This window comes from Tupaia chinensis, unplaced genomic scaffold, assembly GCF_000334495.1.
Source record: "Tupaia chinensis unplaced genomic scaffold, TupChi_1.0 Scaffold000091_1, whole genome shotgun sequence".
Classification (NCBI taxonomy): Eukaryota; Metazoa; Chordata; class Mammalia; order Scandentia; family Tupaiidae; genus Tupaia; species Tupaia belangeri.
The window spans coordinates 955,848-976,285 of record NW_006159553.1 but is presented as its reverse complement, the minus strand read 5'-3'; the positions used below and the strand labels follow the sequence as shown (position 1 = coordinate 976,285).

The window sequence follows — 20,438 nt, the reverse complement described above, 5'->3', positions numbered from 1 at the left end:
CTTACCATAATTACCAGCTTTCAGGATAAAGTCTGGACTCTTTCTCAGTGTGACCGCCCGTGCTCATTTCTCTGATCTTACGAGCACCCTGTGTCTCCCCTCTGTCCCCCAGCCCCTTAACTCCAGCTTCTCTGAGCTATTTCCGGTTTCTAGAAGGTGGCCTGATTCTCTCTGACCTGAGTCTGTCCTGACACCCTTTGCTTTTCTGGATACACTCTCTGATCCCTCTTCCTCTAGCTAACTGGTCCTCATCCTTCAGTCAACCAGCTGTACTGACTCTTGCTCAGGGTAACCAAGTTTGATGGCCTTTCCCTGCTGGGGGCGTTAACTCAGTGTGACTGTGCGGGTTGAAACAGTCCCAATCCAAAAATCTGAAATTCTCTGAAATCCTAGAGATTATTATTATTATTATTATTATTATTATTATTATTCGAGAGTAATTTTAGATTATTATTATTATTATTATTATTATTATTGGAGAGTTATTTTTTGTTCGTTTGTTTGTTTTTTTGCTATAGGGTGTGTGCACTTGTCAGAAAGATAGAGACAGAAAGCAAGAAATCACCCCCCCCCGGGGGGGGATGGCCACACCACAATCCATTCTCCTCTCAGGATCTTGGGCATGTACACACATGCACCTGGCGTGAGTCCAAGCCACAGGGTCCGAACTCGAACTGCGGTCGAATACATGGGAGTACAGTGACATAGCCATTATGCTAACTGCTGGTCCCCAGCGATTATTTTTATAACTATTACGAAAATAGAGTAGCCTTTAATTTTTGTACTTTGTAGTTTTCACCTTTTTCATTAAGATGGAAAAAAATTACAAATGGCATATAGAGAAGACTCTTATTTCTGCCATAAAAAAATATGTGTATGTATGTATGAATATATATATAATACACACACACACACACACACACACACAGAGGGCTGGCCCTGTAACCTAAAGGTTAAGGGGGCTGGATCTTACCTGGCTAACTGGGGTTTAAATCCCAGTCCTGGGAGTTTGAAAAACACCACGGGCACATGTGCATGTGTACCCCCAGATCCCATGGAATGGAGACATGCAGGAGAAGCAATTGCAGCATGAACATGCCCATGGGGAGGAAGGTGCTTTCTCCCTCTGCCTGTCTCTGTTTCCCTCTAGGGAGCACTTGTGTCCTCTGGCATTTAAAAAAAATGAGTCTGGGAAGATATTCTGCAAAGATTTCATTAACAGAGACTTCCTCTGGGAGGTGGGTTTTGAGTGCAATTTAATTTCATTTCTTTTGCTCTATATTTTCTGACACGAACATATTACTCATAAAGTCCATGTTGGTGGAGGGACCTAACATTTTAAAAAGATAAAAGAAATTAGCTAGAGGGCAAGAAGGCATGGCCTTGCAGTAGCAAGTCTTTCAGCCTGTTACTAACCGTGGTCCTTTCTTGGGTTTTGGCAGGATTTTTCACCCAGATCTCCACCCTGGCTGATGTGCAGGAAAATGTCATGGAATACCTCCATGTGCTCAGTCGGCCGAAGGTCATCGACCAGGAGCATGACGTGGTGTGGACGGAAGCCTACATTGACAGCACTGTGAGTCCACGGGGCCCGGGAAAGCAGCCGAGGGTCTACCTGCCCCCCATAGCGTGAGAGTTTTCCTCTGTCAATTCCAGAAAAGAGCAACTGTGTCACTCTTCCTTCATTTGGGGGTTCAATGGCATTGCCTTTGATTGGACAGTGCATGTTGGTCACTGGGCAATCAAGGTGTTGAAAAGTCGTAACGTTCGAGACTGTGACATGGACTCTGGATGGCATGTGGGCAGCGCAGGAAACTCAGTTTTTGCTGTGGCTTCTCTAGGTACTTTTGCCCCATTTCAAATTTCGTCAGGGTAGTAGTGACTATAGATGTTCTTAGAAATAGTCCTGACCATAGTGAGGCCCAGTCCTGGGCATCTTTACCCACGCATCTTTGGGGCTCAGTCAGGAACTGAACTGAAGCCACCGTAGGAACTACAGTTGCTTTTTTCTTCCCAGGGACAAGAGAGAATGCATTTGAAGGGTGGTTCCACAGGCACTGGGTTGTTGTTTGGCCTCTGGCCATGGACTCATCCTAAGGCTGAATTCCAAGCAGGAGATTCAGATGCTGAATTCGCTTAAAAGGGGGGACTTTGCCAGTCACCACGTAACGGCTCAACGGCTGGGTTTCTTGTGTGATTTCAGGGTGATTTTTCATAGTGATAATGAGTCTGGTGGGAGTGGCATTTTTCCTTTATTGATTATAAATGTTCTCACAGGGCCTCCCTCCCGCCGTTTTTGTTGGGATTAACATCACATTAATCACTGCAACCCAGACACAGCTGGTCTCCAGAGCGATCCTAATGGCCGTCATGAGCCAACTTTTCTCTCCCCAGGCTCTGTCATTTATGCCGCATTTCTGGCAGCTACAGGCAAATTCAGGGCAGGAAGGGTCTATGGGAACCCAAATCAGGGGACAGCACGACACAGACCAGGCCTTGAAGTACAGAACAGGACCTTGGCAATATGAATGTATCTCTTTGTCAAGAAAGGACACCCCTGCCCCTGGGAAAATCATCCTGAATAGAAATAGTGTTTAGCTATAAAACCTTCTGTAGTTGCTGGGAAGACCTTGAGTTTTCATCAGGTTTAGAGTTCGATCCTAGTTTGGTTTTGAATTGTCAAAACAAAATAATCAAGTTATCCTGCTTACATTGGTACCATATTAATGATAATAACAACAGCCACAACAGGAGTAGCTTCATCTCTTTTTCTTATGTGTGGTTGAGTAAGGCATAAAAAACAGGAGTGAATAGCCTATCGCTGGTCAGTATTGGAGTAAACAAATTGCCCAGTGGTTTTGTGTACAAACCCTAAACAGCCAGTTTGATGTTATTGACATTTGTCCCATAAATTTGATAAATGTAAGACAGAACCTCTCTAATAAAACATTACAGTATCAGCACCTGGATAGACAGGCCAGTAGAATAGAAGGTCCAGAAAGAATTCTAAGAACATACAGAGTTGTAGTGTACGTTAAAGGAGGTATCACAGATCGGTCTTATTAGATTGGACTTTGTAAGAAATGCTTTTGTGAGACCTAGGTAGCCATTTAGAGAATGGTGAATTTAGTACTAGTCTTGCATTATACCCAAGAAATAAATATAAAGGGGGCCAGCAGGTGGCATAGAAGTTAAGCCACTGGATCCCAAATGGCCAACTGCATGGTTTGAGTCCTGGACCTGGCAACTTGAAAAAACACTCCAGGTGCATGTGTGTGCATGCCCAAGATCCCAGACAACTTTGGATGGGAAAAGATTGCAGCATGGCCATTCCCTGGGGTGGGGGTGGGGGGTAGGGGAGGATTTCTTACTTCTCTCCTTCTGTCTATCTTTCTCTGCTAAGTGCATGCACCATAGCAAGTAAATCAAAGAAAAAGAAAAAAGAAATAAGAAATCTACATGGACTAGAGAGCTAAACTGTGAAAGAAAAAAAAAAAGTGTAGAAGTCCTAAGAGAAAACCAGAATAAATTCTTTTATGACCTGAATTCAGAGAAAGGATTTCTTTTCTTTTTATTATTATTATTTTGAACTTTTGATCACTATACATTATTTGGCTTGTGAAGAGAATTTACCCAACATGAAATAATCCTCAGATCAGTCCAGTTGAGAATACTATACACACTATCAACAGGTAATACACCATTTCTGTGTCCCACAAATGTCTTGCCTTTCTATTTTTTTGTTCCTTATTTCTTTTTTTGATGCTCTTCTCTTTTTCTGCCCCCTTTCCACACTGTCTCCAGTGTCCATAACTACTTTCACTGATTTTATGTCCTCCAGTCTTTCGATCACTACCTTAGAGTGAGGACAGTTGATATATATTAAGTGGAGACATACAGTATCTCTCTTTCATATCCTGGCTTGCTTCACTCAACAATAAATCTTCCATATTCGACCACTTTCTATCAAATCCCAGGGTCTTGGTTTATATGGCTGAGTAGCATTCCATAGAGTATATGTGCCACACTTTGAATCTATTCATCTTTTCATGGACATTTAGGTTGGTTCCATGTCTTAGCAATCGTAAATAATGCTGCAATGAATAATAATAAATAATTCCACTCAGGAGTGGAATTGCTGAATCATGTAGTTCTATTTGTAGGTCTTTGAGAAACCACCATATTGTTTAACACAGTGACTAGACCAGTTTACATTCCCACCAACAGGGTAGGAGAGTTTCCCTTTCACCACAACCTTGTCAACACTTACCATTTTTTGTATCTTTAATCTTCACCATTCTGACAAGGGTTAGGTGGTATCTCATTGTGGCTTTAGTCTGCATCTCCCTTATGATGAGGTATGTTGAGCATTTCCTCATATGCTTTTTGGCTGTTTATATGTCTTCCTTAGAGAGTTTTTGTTTAGTTCATTTTTCCATCTTTTAATTAGGTTAATCTTTTTTTTTTTTTTTTTTTTCAGGTAAGCCACCTGAATTCACTCACTGTGTATTCTGGTTATCAGTCCCTTATCTGAGGCATAGTTTACAAAAATATTCCCCCATTTCAAGGATTGTTGGCTCACACTAATTATTGTGGCCGTTGATGTGCAGAAACTTTTTAATCTGATGTAATCCAACTTGTCTATTTTAGGTGATTATTGCCTGTGCTTTGGGAGTCTTATTTAAGAAGTTGTTGCCTATCCCAATGTACCCCAGAGTTTCCCCAGTGTTTTCCAGCAGTAGTTTTATAGTTTGAGGTCTTAGGTTCAGATCTTTGACTCATTTTGAGTTGATTTTTGTTAATTATGAAAGATGGGGATCCAGTTTTATTTTTCTGAGGGTGTATACCCAGTTTTTCTAGTGCCATTTGCTAAAGAGGTTTTCCTTTTCCTATTGGATTGCCTGGTATCCTTTGTCAAAAATCTATTGACTGTATGTTTTTGAGTTTATTTCTGGTGTCTCTGTTCTAGTCCATTGGTCCACATATCTGTTTTGTGCCAATACCATGCTGTTTTGACTATCACAGCTTTATATTTTGGGGTCAGGGAGTGAGATGCCACCCACTCCACTCTTCTTGCAGGATTGCTTTGGTGATATGAGGTCTTTTATGATTCCAAATTCTGATTGTCTTTTCTAAATTTGTGAAGAATGTCTCTGGTAATTTAATTTAAATTTCATCAAATATGTAGATTAATTTGGGTAGAATTGCCACTTTGATTATATTAATTCTTCCAATCCAGGAACATGGGATATCCTTCTACTTTTTAATTTTTTTTTTCATTTTCAATATCTTTTTAAAGATTTTCATAGTTTCCTTTGTAAAGGTCTTTGACTTCCTTAGTTAGGTTTATCCATAAGTATCTTATATATTTTGTGGATATGGTAAAAGGGATTCTTTTTCTTGAATTCTATCTACCTCAGTCAACTTGTTCGTATATAGAAATGTTATAGATTTTTGGATGTTTATTTTGTATCCTGCCACTGTACTGTATTAATTTATTACTTTAAGAAGTTTTTCTATGGAAACCTTTGGGTCATCTTAGTATATCATCATGCCACCTGCAAATAAAGATATTTTCAACTTTTCTTTGCCTATTCGAATGCCTTTTATATTATTCTCTTTTCTGATTACACTGCTAAGACTTATAGCACTATATTGAAAAGCAGTGGAAAAAGTGAGAAGCCTTGTCTAGTACCAGTTTTTAGTGGAGAAGCTTTCAGCTTTTCCCCTTTCAGTATAATGTTAGGTTTAGGTCTTTCATATATGGCTTTTATTGTGTTGAGAAATGACCCTCTATATCAATCTTTCCAAGAGTCTTGATCATGAAGGGATGTTGTATTTTGTTGAATGCTTTCTCTGCATCGATTGAAATGATCATGTGGTTTTTATATTTCTTTCTGGTAATATGGTGTTTTATGTTTATAGTCATATATGCTGAAACACCCTTGGATCCCTGGAATAAACTCTACCTGGTCATGATGAACAATCTTTCTTGTATGTTGTTGGATACAATTTGCAAGTATCTTGTTGAGAATTTTTGCCTCAATATTCATCTGAGATATTGGTCTGTAGTTTTCAATCTCATGGCTTGTTATGGGTCTATTCATGTTTTCTATGTCCTCCTGATTCAATCTTGGTAGATTATATGTGTCCAGGAATTGTCCATCTCCTCCATGTTCTCTTGTTGGTTGGCATATAGTCGCTCCTAGTATCCTCTAATGATATTTTGTATTTCTTTTGTGTCTGTTGTAATTTTGCCTGTTTGATCAAGTATTTGATTCATCTGGTTTCTTTCCTTCTTTTTCTTAATCAGTCTAGCTAATGGTGTCGATCTTGTTCATCTTTTCAAAGAATCAGCTTTTGCTTTCATTTATTTTCTGTATAGTTCGTTTATTTTCTATTTCATTTATTTCTGCTTGAATCTTTATTATTCCTTGTCTCCTGGCATATTTTGAGGTTTTATGTTATTTTTCTAATTCAGGGAAAAGATTTCTAACAATGAGCCCCAAATCCAGAGGCAGTAAAAAGAGAGGTTAAGTTTTTTTTTTTAAACATTTGTAAACCTTTTTTTTCCACTTTTTTTTTTACATTTTCTTTTATACATCCAATGACATTATTTAGATTACAAAATGAATATTTCAACAAAGTTTAATTACTAAAAATAAAAACAAAAATAAAGCACGGAAACATTTATAAATCAAAAATCATTGTAAGCATGGGACCAGCAGTTAGCGTAATGGCTATGTCGCTGGACTCCCACGTAGTTGACCACGGTTCGCGTCGCGGACCCAGTGGCTTAAAACTCACACCGGGCGCGTGTGCATGCATGCCCAAGATCCCGAGAGGAGAATGGAGGAGAAGGGATTGCGGTGTGGCCATCCCCCTGGGGGGGTAATTTCTCGCTTTCTGTCTCTCTGTCTCTCTGTCTGTCTGGCGAGCGCACGTGCCCTATAGCAAAAACCTCTCAAAAAAAAAAAAACATTGTAAGCAAAGTAAGAAGGCAAAGGGTGAAAACTGGGAGAAAATGTTTGCAGCATATTATACATATGCAGATTTAATCATCATAATACAGAAAATGGAGAGGAAATCTGCAAAATGGATGAATAGAAAACTCACAAAGAATAACAAAGAAAAAATGACTGTGAACAGATGTATGACTTCATTCATCGCAAGAAGAATGCAAATCAAACTATTAAATATTTCTCAGCCATCAGTGTAGCAAAAATTTAAAAACTTCCAACAGTACAAACATGCATTTACACAAGCTTGTTTATTGCAAAATTGCTCAGAATTGTAAAATGTTGGTGAAAAAACAAGTCACTAGGTCTAGAACTCAAACTATGGTCAGTCATGTGGGAGTCCAGCACCTTAACCATCACGCCACTTGCTGGCCCTGGTTGTAATTATATCATAATTGTATAAATTAATTAAACATTATGTGAACTAATGAACTGTGAGTGTAAACAGAAAGTTGCAGGAACCAGCAGGTGGCATGATGGTTAAAGCACTGTACTCCCACATGACAGACCTTGGTTTGAGTCCCAGACCTGGTGGCTTGACAATCACACGGCATGTGTGCTTGAGTGCCCAAAATCCCAGAAGAAGGAAAAAAGATTGCAGCATGGCTATCCCTCTGGGGAGTGATTTCTCACTTTCCTTCACTGTCTCTCTCTGTTTATTTCAAGTGAGTACACATGCCCTATAACAAAAATCATTTTTAAAAAGTTGCTTCTTTTATGAATATGTAAATGAATGCCTTAGAAAGACTCTAAAGAAAGGTACTTTAAAAATTACCACAGGGACCAGAAGTTAGCGTAATGGCTATGTTGCTGGACTCCCACGTAGTCGACCACGGTTCGCGTCCCAGACCCAGTGGCTTAAAATTCACACCCAGCCCATGTGCGTGCGTGCCCAAGATCCCGAGAGGAGAATGGAGGAGAAGGGATTACGGCGTGGCCATCCCCCCTGGGGAGTGATTTCTCACTTTCTGTCTCTCTGTTTCTCTCTCTGTCTGGCGAGCGCATGCGCCCTATAGTGAATACCTCTCCAAAAAAAAAAAAAAATTATCACAGAAAGACTGGGTGGAGAGGGTAGCCTTCCCTGCATTCAAAAGAAATGGATTCTTAGTTTTTCTTCCTTTATTTCTACAGAGTAATTTAGCTTGGATTCTGTGTGTTACCCAGTTGACATGGTAGATCAAGGTGGCTGGGTTAGCATCTGCTTCCTGTCTTACTGTCTCTTGGTAACTTCCAGGAGCTGTGCATTTCTTAAGGGAGAATGATCTTCCCAGACAAAGAGCAGGGCCACTGATTGGTGTGACTTCCAGCCAAACTCCCAACACAGTCCTGCCATGTGGGTTAGCATGCAGGACAGCTGTATTAGTTCTCTATTGCCGTGCAGTGAATCAGCACACACTTAACCTCTTAGAACAACACAAATGTATTATCTCGAGGGGCATGGGTCAAGAGTCTCTGTAGCTGGGGCCAGCAGGTGGCGTAGTGGTTAAGGCACTGGGCTCCCAATGGCTGACCACAGTTTAAATCCTTGTCCCAGAAACTTCAAACATACTGGGCATGTGTGCATGCATGCCCAAAGTCCCAAGGGGAGAATAGAGGAGAAGGGATTGCAGTTTGGCCATCCCCTTAGAGGTATGCTTTCTCACTTTCTTTCTCTCTCTGTGTGTCCCTGGCAAGCATATGGTCCCTATAGCAAAAAAAAAAAAAAAAAAAACAACCCAGAGCATGTCTGTATGTTAGCACAGTTTAGCTAGATCCTCTGCCCAGAGTCTTACAAGGCTGAAGTGAAGTGCAGGCCATACTGCAGCCCTCATCTGCAGCTGAGGGGCCTCTTCCAAGCCCACTCAGCTTTCTGGGATTCGATTTCTTTTTATCATAGACGTGAGGTCTCTGTTTTCTTGCCCGCTGTCACCTGGGAACCTCTCACAGTGGCCAGCAGCCACATGGCCTCTGTGGATATGCACACAATACTGTTTGCTTTCTTACAGGCCAGCAAGAGTATGTTCTCTCTGATGCTTAATCTTCTCTGCTAAATTTGGAGTAACAGTCAGGAGGCACCACCTCGAGAGAAAAAGGAAAGTTTATTTAGAGAATGAGGCCTGGGGGTCTGAAACCAGAGGTGCTTCAGCCCTCCCTATGGAGACATGATGTGTTTATCTGGGAGGGGTAGGTGGTAGGGTCACAAGAATGGTAGGTACTTTGATTCGCTTACTTGCCACTGTGACCTTATCAGCCCATCTATGGGTGCCAGCTGCCAGGAAGGGAGGGCTGTGTCTGGAAGATTCTGGCTGAAGGTCGCTGTAACCATCTCCTTATTTTCTGATGGGAAATTACCTAAAGGCCATTCAGGGACCAATCTAACATTCTCTTAAAGGCTTCTTCCATTAGGTCAGGCCCACCCAGAATCATTTCTCTTATAGTTGACTAAAAGTCAGTTGATCAGTAATCTAATCGTGGGGGGGAGGGGGGCTGTCTCATCATACTCCCACTCAAAGTGGAGGAACAATACTTATGGGGGGCAAATACCTCGGGGGCCATTTCAGAATGTTACCTACCACGGCAGGCTCCAATCATTGGCTCTGGTCTTACAGGGGAAGAGATTGTCCAGGCAGGTTTTGATGCAACCATGCCTCCGCTGCACTATCCAGAGAAGGTGTTAGGGCAGCCGTGTGTGCTCTTCATCCTGACATTCTGCTTACCCCGATGTTTCCAGGCACCTGGTCCTCTTTGTTATATTGTCGTCTGAAACTGGCTTTGATTCCTTTAGGAATCAGAAGACCCATGACCCTGCTGATTTATATTATTGGATTGTCAGAAAACTCATGGCGTATTTTTCTGTGCAAAAATGCGTCATGACTTTTCGTTGACCTGGTATTTCTACCAAATACCGAATAAGTAGGTATTTGTTGATGTTCTGGTACACTGGGACACTTGATCCCACAAGTTTACTTAATATCGTCAGAAGAAGACTTACTTCTTTCTCCTTAATTATCTGGGTAGTTAAGGCTAAAAGAATTCCTGCTTCTTTGACTCATCAGTTTTGTGACCAAACACACAGCAGCACCAAATACAATTATGTCGTTGGTTTAATACTTAAATGAATCGTTTAAAATGACCTGTGGTGCTTCCCCTTTTTTCTAACTATACCTTGATTCACACAGTTCTGGGTCTGGACATGTTCAGATCCAAGCTGAACTAAGAACAGAAGCTGAGTTTGGATTCTTGCACATCAGAGGCAAGCCCAATTCTAGAATCCGAAACTGATAAAACTTACATTCGGGGCCTAGCCTCCCAGTCTGGTTGCTACCCGTCTGATTAAATATTCTGTTTCCTGCTCCACTGTTCTATTCAATTTGATTTCCTGGTGAAGCCCAAATAAATGAATTAATGTTAACAACATTAATTATGTTTAATCTAATAAGATCTCATGTATTAATTGACAAAACAGCCAGCACCAGAATCCTGAAATTCATAGACCTCACATCTGAATACGAGTCATGCACCGCCATTATCTCTTAGGTGCAGAGCAAAAAATCATTAACAATGGAATTTGTTCCATTTCGTAAGCAAACGACTTATGCTTTACAGTTGGGTCTTAATCGGCTTGGGCATGCTACCCAACTTGCTGTGCACAGTAGAACGGGAATCAAACCGAGGCAGCATCAGCATCCCAGATCAACCCCTCCGGGGGGAGTTTGCACAGACCATAGTGACACACAGAAGGGAGGCAAAGAAATCTTTTCGGAACAGTGGGAATGTGACCATTTAAAATAATGAGAATTCATTAGCAAGCCCTCCTGCCCCTCCCGTTTGCTGGTAATGCAATTCAGTAGGCAATTTGTAGGAACTTCCAAACCAATTTAGTTGCATTTGCAAATTGGACGTGAATCCCTCCTCCTCACCCCCCACGAAGTCCAACATGGAGAAAATGCTTTGCATTTGATAAATTGCACATTTGTTTCAGTTTCCCGGTCTAGGAATGGCACCTAGGCCATTTAGGAGGCGTTGGCGTGATTGCTTTCAGCTACAACCTCTTACTGCCTAGAAGCAATTACTCGGGGGGGTCGAAGCCATCGTAAGGAAGTCGTGGGGGGTCTGGAAACTGAGTTTACAGTATTTTCCCAATATATCGCTGCATAGTAAAGAAGTTCAAATCGTCAAACCAAAAAAGACACACGTAAAGAAAAAACATGAACCATCCTGCTGGGTAGTGGAACAGAGTATGCCGTCTGCATTACATGGCACGGAGGAAACTGATTACGCTGGGACCTCGATTTCATAGCAGATGGGTTCATTAAATTTAATAGCCTCCAGAGCCTTTAGAAACCGTGTTAAAAACATGTGGAGCACACTGCGACACTTCACTTCTGGCCCCACAGTCATTATAGCTCTGGCACCAACTATAAATATTACAGTACTTTATTTCCATTGAAAGAGATTACTATCATAATAATAATTACTGGTGCTATTATTTTTTGGCCAGGAGATATTGATGTGAAAACTATGAGTACATACCTGGTTTTTTGATATCACTTAGATCCATCAAATAGTTCCTCTTCCATTTAATTCTAGGTTTCTGTATTAAAAAGTTTATTTTTTCTTAGCTCAACCTTTTTTTTTTTTTTAAGAATTGGTGTTATGAAACCATAAATCAATGGCATAAACGTATTATCTTCAGAAAAGACGTTCTAACACTCTATATGGATAACTGGCAGCTAGGAAAAAAGCTTAAGCTGAAAATGAAAATCGTTTTTGGATTTTAGGTATTTATTGTTGTTTCTGCTTTTATGGCTTAATGATTTGCAAGTGTCGCCAATGAAAGGACAGCCTCTATTCCCTGCCATATAGAAATGGATAAAACCATTAAGCCTAAATTGTCAGAGTTTGTGATGTATTCAATGCTATTCAGCACTCTTTGTTTACAAGCAAAGCCCTCATTCAGATAGCAGTGGTCAAAAGGAAATTAGTTGACCCTTGGGACCAGGATGTCTATGTAGCTCTTTCTTGAAGCATAACTAGACATAGGGATCAATCCTATTTTATTATTACTTGTTCCTGGCCTCCTATTGGCGTAATTCCTAGACATGCTTTCTCTGCATGATGGCCTCCACTCTCCACTAACTTTCATTACATTAATAGCCCTCAATTTCTCCCTTTGTCTTCCAGCATCTCTATCAAGCCTATGGCAGATAGCTATATCTGGGTGATAGCCCCACATTAGAGGTGAGAAGGAACCACTGATCAATGGTCTAAGTCTCACAGAATGGGCAAAATCAGTCCCTTGATACCAGGAGGACAGAGGAGTACAAGAGTTGTGCCCAGAACTTGTCTGTAGAAGCCAAAGCCAGTCGTGCACAAGATCATGTATTATAGCAGTATGCTATTCATTATGATGTATTTGTAAGCAATGGAGCCCTTTATCTGGTCAAATGTTTCTATGGACCCTTGATATATAAAATTTAGAAGCAGAGCTCCTCTGGTAGATACTGGGGTGGGGGGGCAGGGAGCAACAGTTACTTGGCCACCTCCTGAATGTCTCGGGAAGCGTGAAGCACTTTTGTGCTCCTTCCTGGCGCTGCAGAGCCAAGCTAGAATTCTCAGTAACCATGTGTCCACCTCTGTGAAAGGTGGCGTGAGAGTCACTGCTTTATCTTTAAGCATAAAGAAACATAAAGGATCACCAACAGGGTATTAGCCTAGGTCTGGGTAGAAAGGGCGATCATGGATTTTGAGAGGCTCTGTCTATGGGTGTGTTAGAAAACCAAATCAGAAAGGTTATTATGATAATGTTGAAATGTTATCTCTGCCTTATTTTCCTCTACTCCTTCTGTTAATCCAAAGTGGACTCACGGTACTCAGATCACCTCTTAGAAAATATTGGCTCTAGGCAAGAAAACCCACTCAAGCTGGGGGAAATTTACTAGCTGAATACAGGACAGCTTCAGCAAGCGCAGGGCCACCAAAGAGTAGGAAACCACAGAAAATAGATAGCCCATTTCTGTCTGTTCTTTCGGGAGCTCAATAGTCTCCTGTGCTTTTCTTCTCAAACATCTGCTGTGTTTTTTTCTTGCCCTTCCACCCCGATCGCGGGTGAAACATGGTCTCCTCCAAGTCCTGGCTTTCCACGCTGTCGCAGCTCAAACCCAACAAAGATGATTTCCGTGTGTGTGTATCCGAGCTCACATTTCCGAGCAAGTTACATAACTCAGTCTAGCCTGTGGTTCCGCTGAATCCAGATGTCTACCTCTTAACAATTAGCTACGGCTGAGGAGGGGTCCTATCATGAACCAGATCAGCCTGACCATGGACCGAAGCTTCTCTAGAACAGAGACGGGGGAGGACGACATGCAGAGTCTGAGGGACAGAGCCTCTCTAGACCTCTGTTTTCCTGCTAGGGCTTCTGCAAACCTTTGATCTAACACTCACTTTAAGGAGTGTGTATTTCTTCCTAATCACTGAGGCCACAAGAGCCTCCCCAGTTCCCTTCCAGCTCCCAATCCTTGACCCTGCCTTTCCTCCATTCTTTATCCCTCCTGCACGAGCGGTAGGAACCCTCTCCCTTGTGCCTGCAGAGAGCTGAGAGAGGGAGGTTGGCCACCATGATTGAATCTGCAGTGCTTTCTCCTCCTTCACGGCCCAGCCATTTGGGCGACTTAGATTCTCAGAGCTGAGTCTCACGCTTTGACATGGTTTAGACTACAATGAACACATTCCTCTGGTTACTAGCATGAAGAACAATTAAAGTAATCCCAGAGAATCAGCCTGTGGTTTGCTATCCGCTGCCAGTTTCCCTTCTCTTCTTGTACACAGGATTTTCCCCATGTGAAAGATTTCATTATTTCACTCTCGTTCCATTAGAATCGATGTGCCAAAGTTAACTGTATCGTCTATGAGGCCACGATGCCAAGATACCACTGAGTAAGAATATTTCACCTGAGTTGGCTCTTAACGCGCTTCTACTTAAAAATGGCAGTAACCCACTCCTGCCCCTTCCATGCCTTTTTGTACTGCATGTGAATGAGGTAGCCGTTGCGGGCTCCTACCCACCTGATCCTGGCGGTGATCTGCATTCCCTTCAGATGTCCTGACCAAGCGAAATGCACAGTGCCAGTTCCTCAGGGGAAATTCTCCCTTGTTCTGAACAAAGAAAGAAAAAGCAAGGCAGTAGTTTATTCGGGCAAAGGGAACATGTTTTCAAATCAATGTTCATTATGTGTAATCAAAGAATCTGGAACATCAGCCTTGTTTCAGGCTGATGGGATAACTATTAAATGCTCTCGTCATCGATTTCTCGTCTGAAGTGATGTGATTAAAGGTACCCAAGATGCAGCAAGGGTGGAATACTCGCCCACGGTCTGTTTCTCTCACACTCACCCACTGGTAAAGGCACACTGATTTCCACATGCAGGATCTTTCCTTAGTAAAGACAGCATTTGGGACCAGCAGGTGGCATAATGGTTACATTGCTGGACTCACATGTAGTCGACCAAGGTTCGCCTCCTGTTCTAGGCGGCTTAAAACTCACGCCAGGCACATACATGTCTGTGCCCACAATTCCAAGAGGAGAATAGAGGAAAAGGGATTACCATGTGGCCATCCCCCCCGGGGGGTGATTTCTCATTTTCTCTCTCTGTCTCTCTGGCAAGTGCACATAGCCTATAGCAAAAATCTCCCAGAAGCAAAAAGACAAGAGCATTCGAATGTACTTTTTGTCAATGGATCTTCCAGTGGAAGGAACCAGGGGGAAGTCATGTCCTTGTACCATACAGTGGCTGGGCTATCATGAGGCTAATTGAGATGACCTTTTCTGTCTGCCTCTGAAAAACATGTGAAGGCCCAGCTTAAAGGGCTTCCTCAAGAGCTGAGCTATGTTAATTGTCATCTAATATGTTAAAGAATCTAAAGAACCAGGAGGCCCACCACTGGCTCAAAATCGTCCAGGGGAGCCCAAGTTCTAAACACTTGAAATATTTGATAACCCGACTCCAGTTTAACCTCTCAGTCTTCTCTTTCAGTGTGGTTTGTCCCAGGTCAATCACCCACCCAGGTTTGTCCTGCTCCTATTTCAGTATCTCAAGAAACACACTACCTGGAAGCTTCTGGGCTCATCATTCTCATCATTTTCTCTTCTAGGAAGTCTCCCCCTGACCTTCCTGATGGATCCCTGGTCTAGAGTGGGGCCCTCATGATGTTCCAAAGCCTTTAGTGCCATCCTAGAACTTCCTGTACTGTGTCTAGAAGTTCAAGTTATTTTTTTTATTCCACTGAACTATTAACTCCTCAAGGAGAGGGATGCCGTCTGGTTCACTGTGGTGTCCTCAGTATGGGGTTGGGCATATGGTGGCTGCTCATATATACGTGGGTATGTGGATCTCATAGAATCAGAGATCTTATTAAGGTTGGAAACCATCTGAAAATATTTATGTTTCATAACTGCTAGGTAAAAATGGCATCCTCGGAACTTGCAGACAGCATAATGGCATAATGGTTATGTCGCTGGACTCCCGTGTAGTTTTCCATGGTTCGAGTCCCAGACCTGGTGAATTAAAACTCATGTTGGGCATGTGTGCATGTGTGCCCAAGATCCCAAGAGGAGAATGGGAGAGAAAGGATCATGATGTGGCCCTCCACCTGGGGGGTGATTTCTCGTTTTCTGTCTTTCTCTCTCATTAACAAGCACACACATCTTATAGCAAATATCTCTCTCTTAAAAAAAAAAAAAAAATGGAGTCGCCTCCTTGCCAGCATTTCACCAAGTAGGTTGCATAGCTGCCCAAGGCCCTCTTGGTTATACACATGAGCAGAGGATTCGTCTTCACCATTCAACTAGGCTTCTCACTCTTCTCACTCAGTACCAAGACCACTGGCCCAGTGAAGCATTTGCCATGTATCAGAAAAGTCTGAATTCATGTGTCCACACTTTGGGGAGTAGGATAATGGTGCTCTGAAGGCAGAGTGGGGTGATATCCACTGTGCCATTGTTAAGAGAAAATTTGGGGGCCAGCAGATGGCATAGCAGTTATGGTGCTTGGCATGTGTGCATGCTTGCCCAAAATCTCAACCAGATGTACAAATGGAAAAGGGATTTGCAACATGCCCACATCCCATTGATGGGGTGCTTTCTCCTTCCTCTCTCTGTCTCTTTCTCTCTCTGGTAATTACACATGCTCTCTGACAATTAAAAATGAAATAAAATACAGGAGAATTATTAAAAATGGTTTTAGCGAGCCAGCAGATGGAGTGGTGGTCACAGCATCCCACATGGCTAACTCAACTGTTTATGTCCTAGATGTGATGGCTTGGAAAACATACTGGGCACATGTGTGTGTGCCCAAAATCCTAGGAGGAGAATGGAGAAGAAGGGATTGCGTGTGACCATCCCTCCTTGGGGGGCAGGGGGGAGAGGCAGTTTCCTCACTTTCTCTCTGTTTCTCTGTCTCTCTCTCTGTCTCTGGCAAGCACACATGCCCTATAGCAAAAATCTCTCTAAAAAAGAAAGAAAGAAAGAAAGAAAGAAAGAAAGAAAGAAAGAAAGAAAGAAAGAAAGAAAAGAAAAGAAAAGAAAAGAAAAGAAAAGAAAAGAGAAAAGAAAAGAAAAGAAAAGAAAAGAAAGAAAACAAAGAAAAAAAACCTTGCTGCATAGTCAAGTTTGGTCTGAAGTGACTGGTCTTCATGTCAGCTTCTTCCGTGTGGTGGTCACTGATCTAAAATGGAAGAGCAGGAGATTTTGAGGGTGAACCATATTTTTGCAGTGTTCCTTTTCTATGCAAGCTGTTAAATGCAATATGTTGGAAAAGGATTGATTGCTTAAGGCGCGTTATTTACACTATATTACTTGAGTCTGATGGAAAAGTTCCTAACGGTGGTTTTCTTGCTAAAGATATGATTTACGGATGAAGCGTTGAACATGGTGGGGTTTTTTTGTAGGGCATCATCATAATTTAGGTGGACTCCAAAGAAACTTGATATTTGGAGAGGCTGGGGAAAATATTCAGGCCTATGAAGCTTCTTCAGCATTTAGCCTTTGGTTCTCATCAAAATATAAACGCTATCTGCTTTTAATTAGTGTCCTTATTCAGGCCAAGCTAATTACTCTGGGCTAGGCTGGAAAGGAAAATTCCCAGAAAGTCCGATATCATGATAGACTAGTAGTATATTTTCTGAAAAAGACGCTAAGAAATCCTTAAAGAATTAGTGTTTCGAGTTTTGCAACAGAATACTTGGGGAAGGAGAGGGTATAACAAACCATAGCAGGTGTTAACCATCATCACACTTGACCATTGGCTTCTTGATTAATTTTCTATAAGGAAAATGCAGGGAATTCTCAAGTTCAGAAATACTGCTCACTGCATGACAATACACATAGAACAAAACCGTATTGTGTTGAAAAAACTTCTTTCAAAGGAGATTACTGACTGTTTTGTTATTGAAATGGATGGACCTTTTTACTGTAGAAAGTATTGCAGTTTTGTTAAACCTAAGTTGTTTAAAGGTTAAAATAATCTTAATTTTAACAATTAATATCTTATTGTGAGCAGATTGTCAACCAAGTACCACCGAACGCAAACAAGAACAAACTTGCCAAAGAAAATGGGTGTCTGGGATGCCAGAATCCTGTCGAGGGCTGTCCCTTGGCTTTGACCCACACATTCACAGCGGCCCTCCGCCGTAGTGGCAGAGATGTACAGTTTGATAAGGGCTGGCGATTTCCCGAGATTTCATGGAAGCTAGCTCACATTTGTCAATTTCTCATTTCCCTTAAGACGATCATCCAATAGAGAGCGGAATTAGGAGCACTCCAAATGCATGGGCTGTAAGGTGCGCTTATTAATCCCAGTTTGCAGTTGGTCAGCACACAGGAGGGTCTACTCTCTGGCTGTCATTGTTCCAGAACACTCTGGAACCAGATGGAGGGTTACCTAGTTCATTGAACAGACACGAAGCTAAGGGTCAGTCCTTCTGCTGGCACCAGTGGAATCAGAGTTTTCATTTTTTAGAAATACAGTCCAACTCCCTGCAGTGAACAATCAAGCCAGTTAGGTAACTCAGAGTCTGTAAATCCTCACCTCCCAGTTGATTACCAGGTCCTGGTCAAAAGAAGACTCAGGCTGATTCTGCTATCCCATGCCCTCATTTGTTAATAAGCACACACAAAAGCCAAGTGTTGCAAAAGCTCAATGAAGTCCCACCTCTGTCCTTTTAAGTGTTTGGCTGACACCTTGCATCGGTGCATAATTGGCAAGTGTATTTGACCTTGTATTTGGAGTAGGAGACTGAGAGGCCTGAGTCAGCAGCTGAAGGCAAAACTGTTGAAAATCCAGGCATGGGGCACTGTTTCTAAAGATAGAGCTTCCAAGGCCTCAGTGAGTTCCTGCAGAGAAAGGCAAGACCTCCGTTACTACTGAGGAATCGCAGAGTGGACACCTCCAGTTTCACCAGTAAGAATTCATTTCTAATGTCTGTTAGGGGAATGGACAAAATCTCTGTGTTAGCTAGAGATAAATGGCTGTAGCAAATATAGCCTTCTGCTTAAATACTAATTCCAGATCAAGGCAATTGACTGTCTCTGAGGTATAGATTAAAAGTAGCATTCTTGGGGCCAAGGTGGCGTAGTAGTTAAGGCACTGGATTCCCACATGGCTGACCATGGTTCAAGTCCCAGACCCGGTGGCTTGAAAATCATGTCAGCATATGTGTTTGTGCCCAAAATCCTGAGAAGAGCATGGAGGAGAAGGGACTGTGGCATGGCCATTCCTTCAGGGGGTGATTTCTCACTTTCCCTTTCCCTGTCTCTCTCTGGCATGCATATGCCCTATGGTAAAAAGCTTAATTAATTAATTAATTAAAATAGTATTCACAGGGCGAGCAGGTGGCGTGTGGTTAAAGGCGCTGGATTCCCACATGGCCTACTGCAGTTCAAGTCCCAGACCTGGCGGCTTGCTCACTCGCTTTTCCTTTCTCCCTCTCTCTGATCAAATTTAAAATATGATAATAACAAATGAAATTAAATGAATAAATCTTTAAAAAATAGCTTTCACATTTATATCACACTATCTACACTGAGCTAGTCTGCAGTAAGTAACGTACCATCTAAGAGTGCAATGCTATAGACTCTCAAAGTTTCTTTTTGATGAGATGAAAATACTAAAGGTGCTGATTTCTTAGAGTTGTGGAGATTAAAAAAGACAACGTTGCTTTGCACCATGCCAAGCACATAGACATTGCCCAATAAATGCTAATCACTATGATATAGACATTTGGGGCAACATTATTCCTGACTGGTCCACACATACGGAGTCTCATGGAATTAATTCTGCTGTCTTTTTATTTTTGACTTGCCGGAGTCTGACATTCTCCAAAAGAAGAGGGGGCCATGCCTGTGTTTTCCTCCCAGGAGAAAGGCATCTGGAGTTGCCTTCACATTTTGCACAGAAGGCCCCTGTTCTGGGCGGTATATTCAATGTTTTCTACCTGGAGTTTCTAGGCCGTGCTTGGGATAGAAAAGCAAAGCAAACAAAAAGCGTTTGTTGTCTGTTGATGCCTTTTCTCCTCATTATCTGTACTATTTAGGAACAGCTAGAACGAGAATTAATTTCAAGGCTGCCCTGTGGCCTCATATGTAGTTCAGGGAGCCAGATCCCACATGGCTGACCGAGGTTAGCAACTTGTCCCAAGAAGCTTGAACAATATGCCAGACGTGTGTGCATGTGTATACATGCTTAAAATTCTAACAGGATGGAGCAGTAGAGGAGAAGAGATTGCTGCATGACCATGCCATATGCATAATGGAGGATTCCTTCTCTCTCTCTCTCTCTCTCTCTCTCTCTCTCTCTCTGTCTCTCGGAAGTGCACACCCTCTGGCAATTAAAAAAGAAGAAAGAACAAAAGAAGTAGTTACAATGCCGGAATCTGGGGTTCCTAACCTTGTACCATGGCCAGCAGGTGTGAACCAAATAGCACGGAGTTGTGGAAATTGCTGGTGCTCTCCAGCGCCTCCTTCCCAACAGTGTAGAAGGGCCAACTTCACCTGAGCCACCCCTGAGCCACCCCCGAGCCACCCCCAAGGCTAACTGGGACACTGCAAGCAGTTAGCAGACACCCAGGCCTGAGCTAGGTGCCTTTGCTTCTCCATCAAATGGGTCCTATGGTTTCCATTTTCCTGACGAGGAGCCAAGGCTTTGAGAAATTGAGGACTTTATCCAAGGAGAGGAAATAATTAATGGAACAAATAGAATTCAGCCCTGGGTCCTCGGTGAGGTTGTGAAGCCTGTGCTCTCGGAACCAGCAGTTAGCGTAATGTCTATGTCACTGGACTCCCACGTAGTCGCCCATGGTTCGAGTCCTGGACCCAGTGGCTTAAACTCACGCCGGGCGCGTGTGCGTGCGTGCCCAAGATCCCGAGAGGAGAATGGAGGAGAAGGG

General features: G+C 42.4%; 1 protein-coding gene across 1 annotated transcript in view; it reads left to right on the top strand.

Annotated features, from left to right (window-relative positions):
• Positions 1–20,438, top strand: part of CACNA2D3 (calcium voltage-gated channel auxiliary subunit alpha2delta 3) — a 931,343-nt gene that overhangs the window by 608,808 nt on the left and 302,097 nt on the right. The window contains exon 15 of the mRNA XM_006143064.2: positions 1,443–1,576. Within this exon, the coding sequence (XP_006143126.1) occupies positions 1,443–1,576 (134 nt within the window). The remainder of the gene's footprint in view (positions 1–1,442; positions 1,577–20,438) is intronic.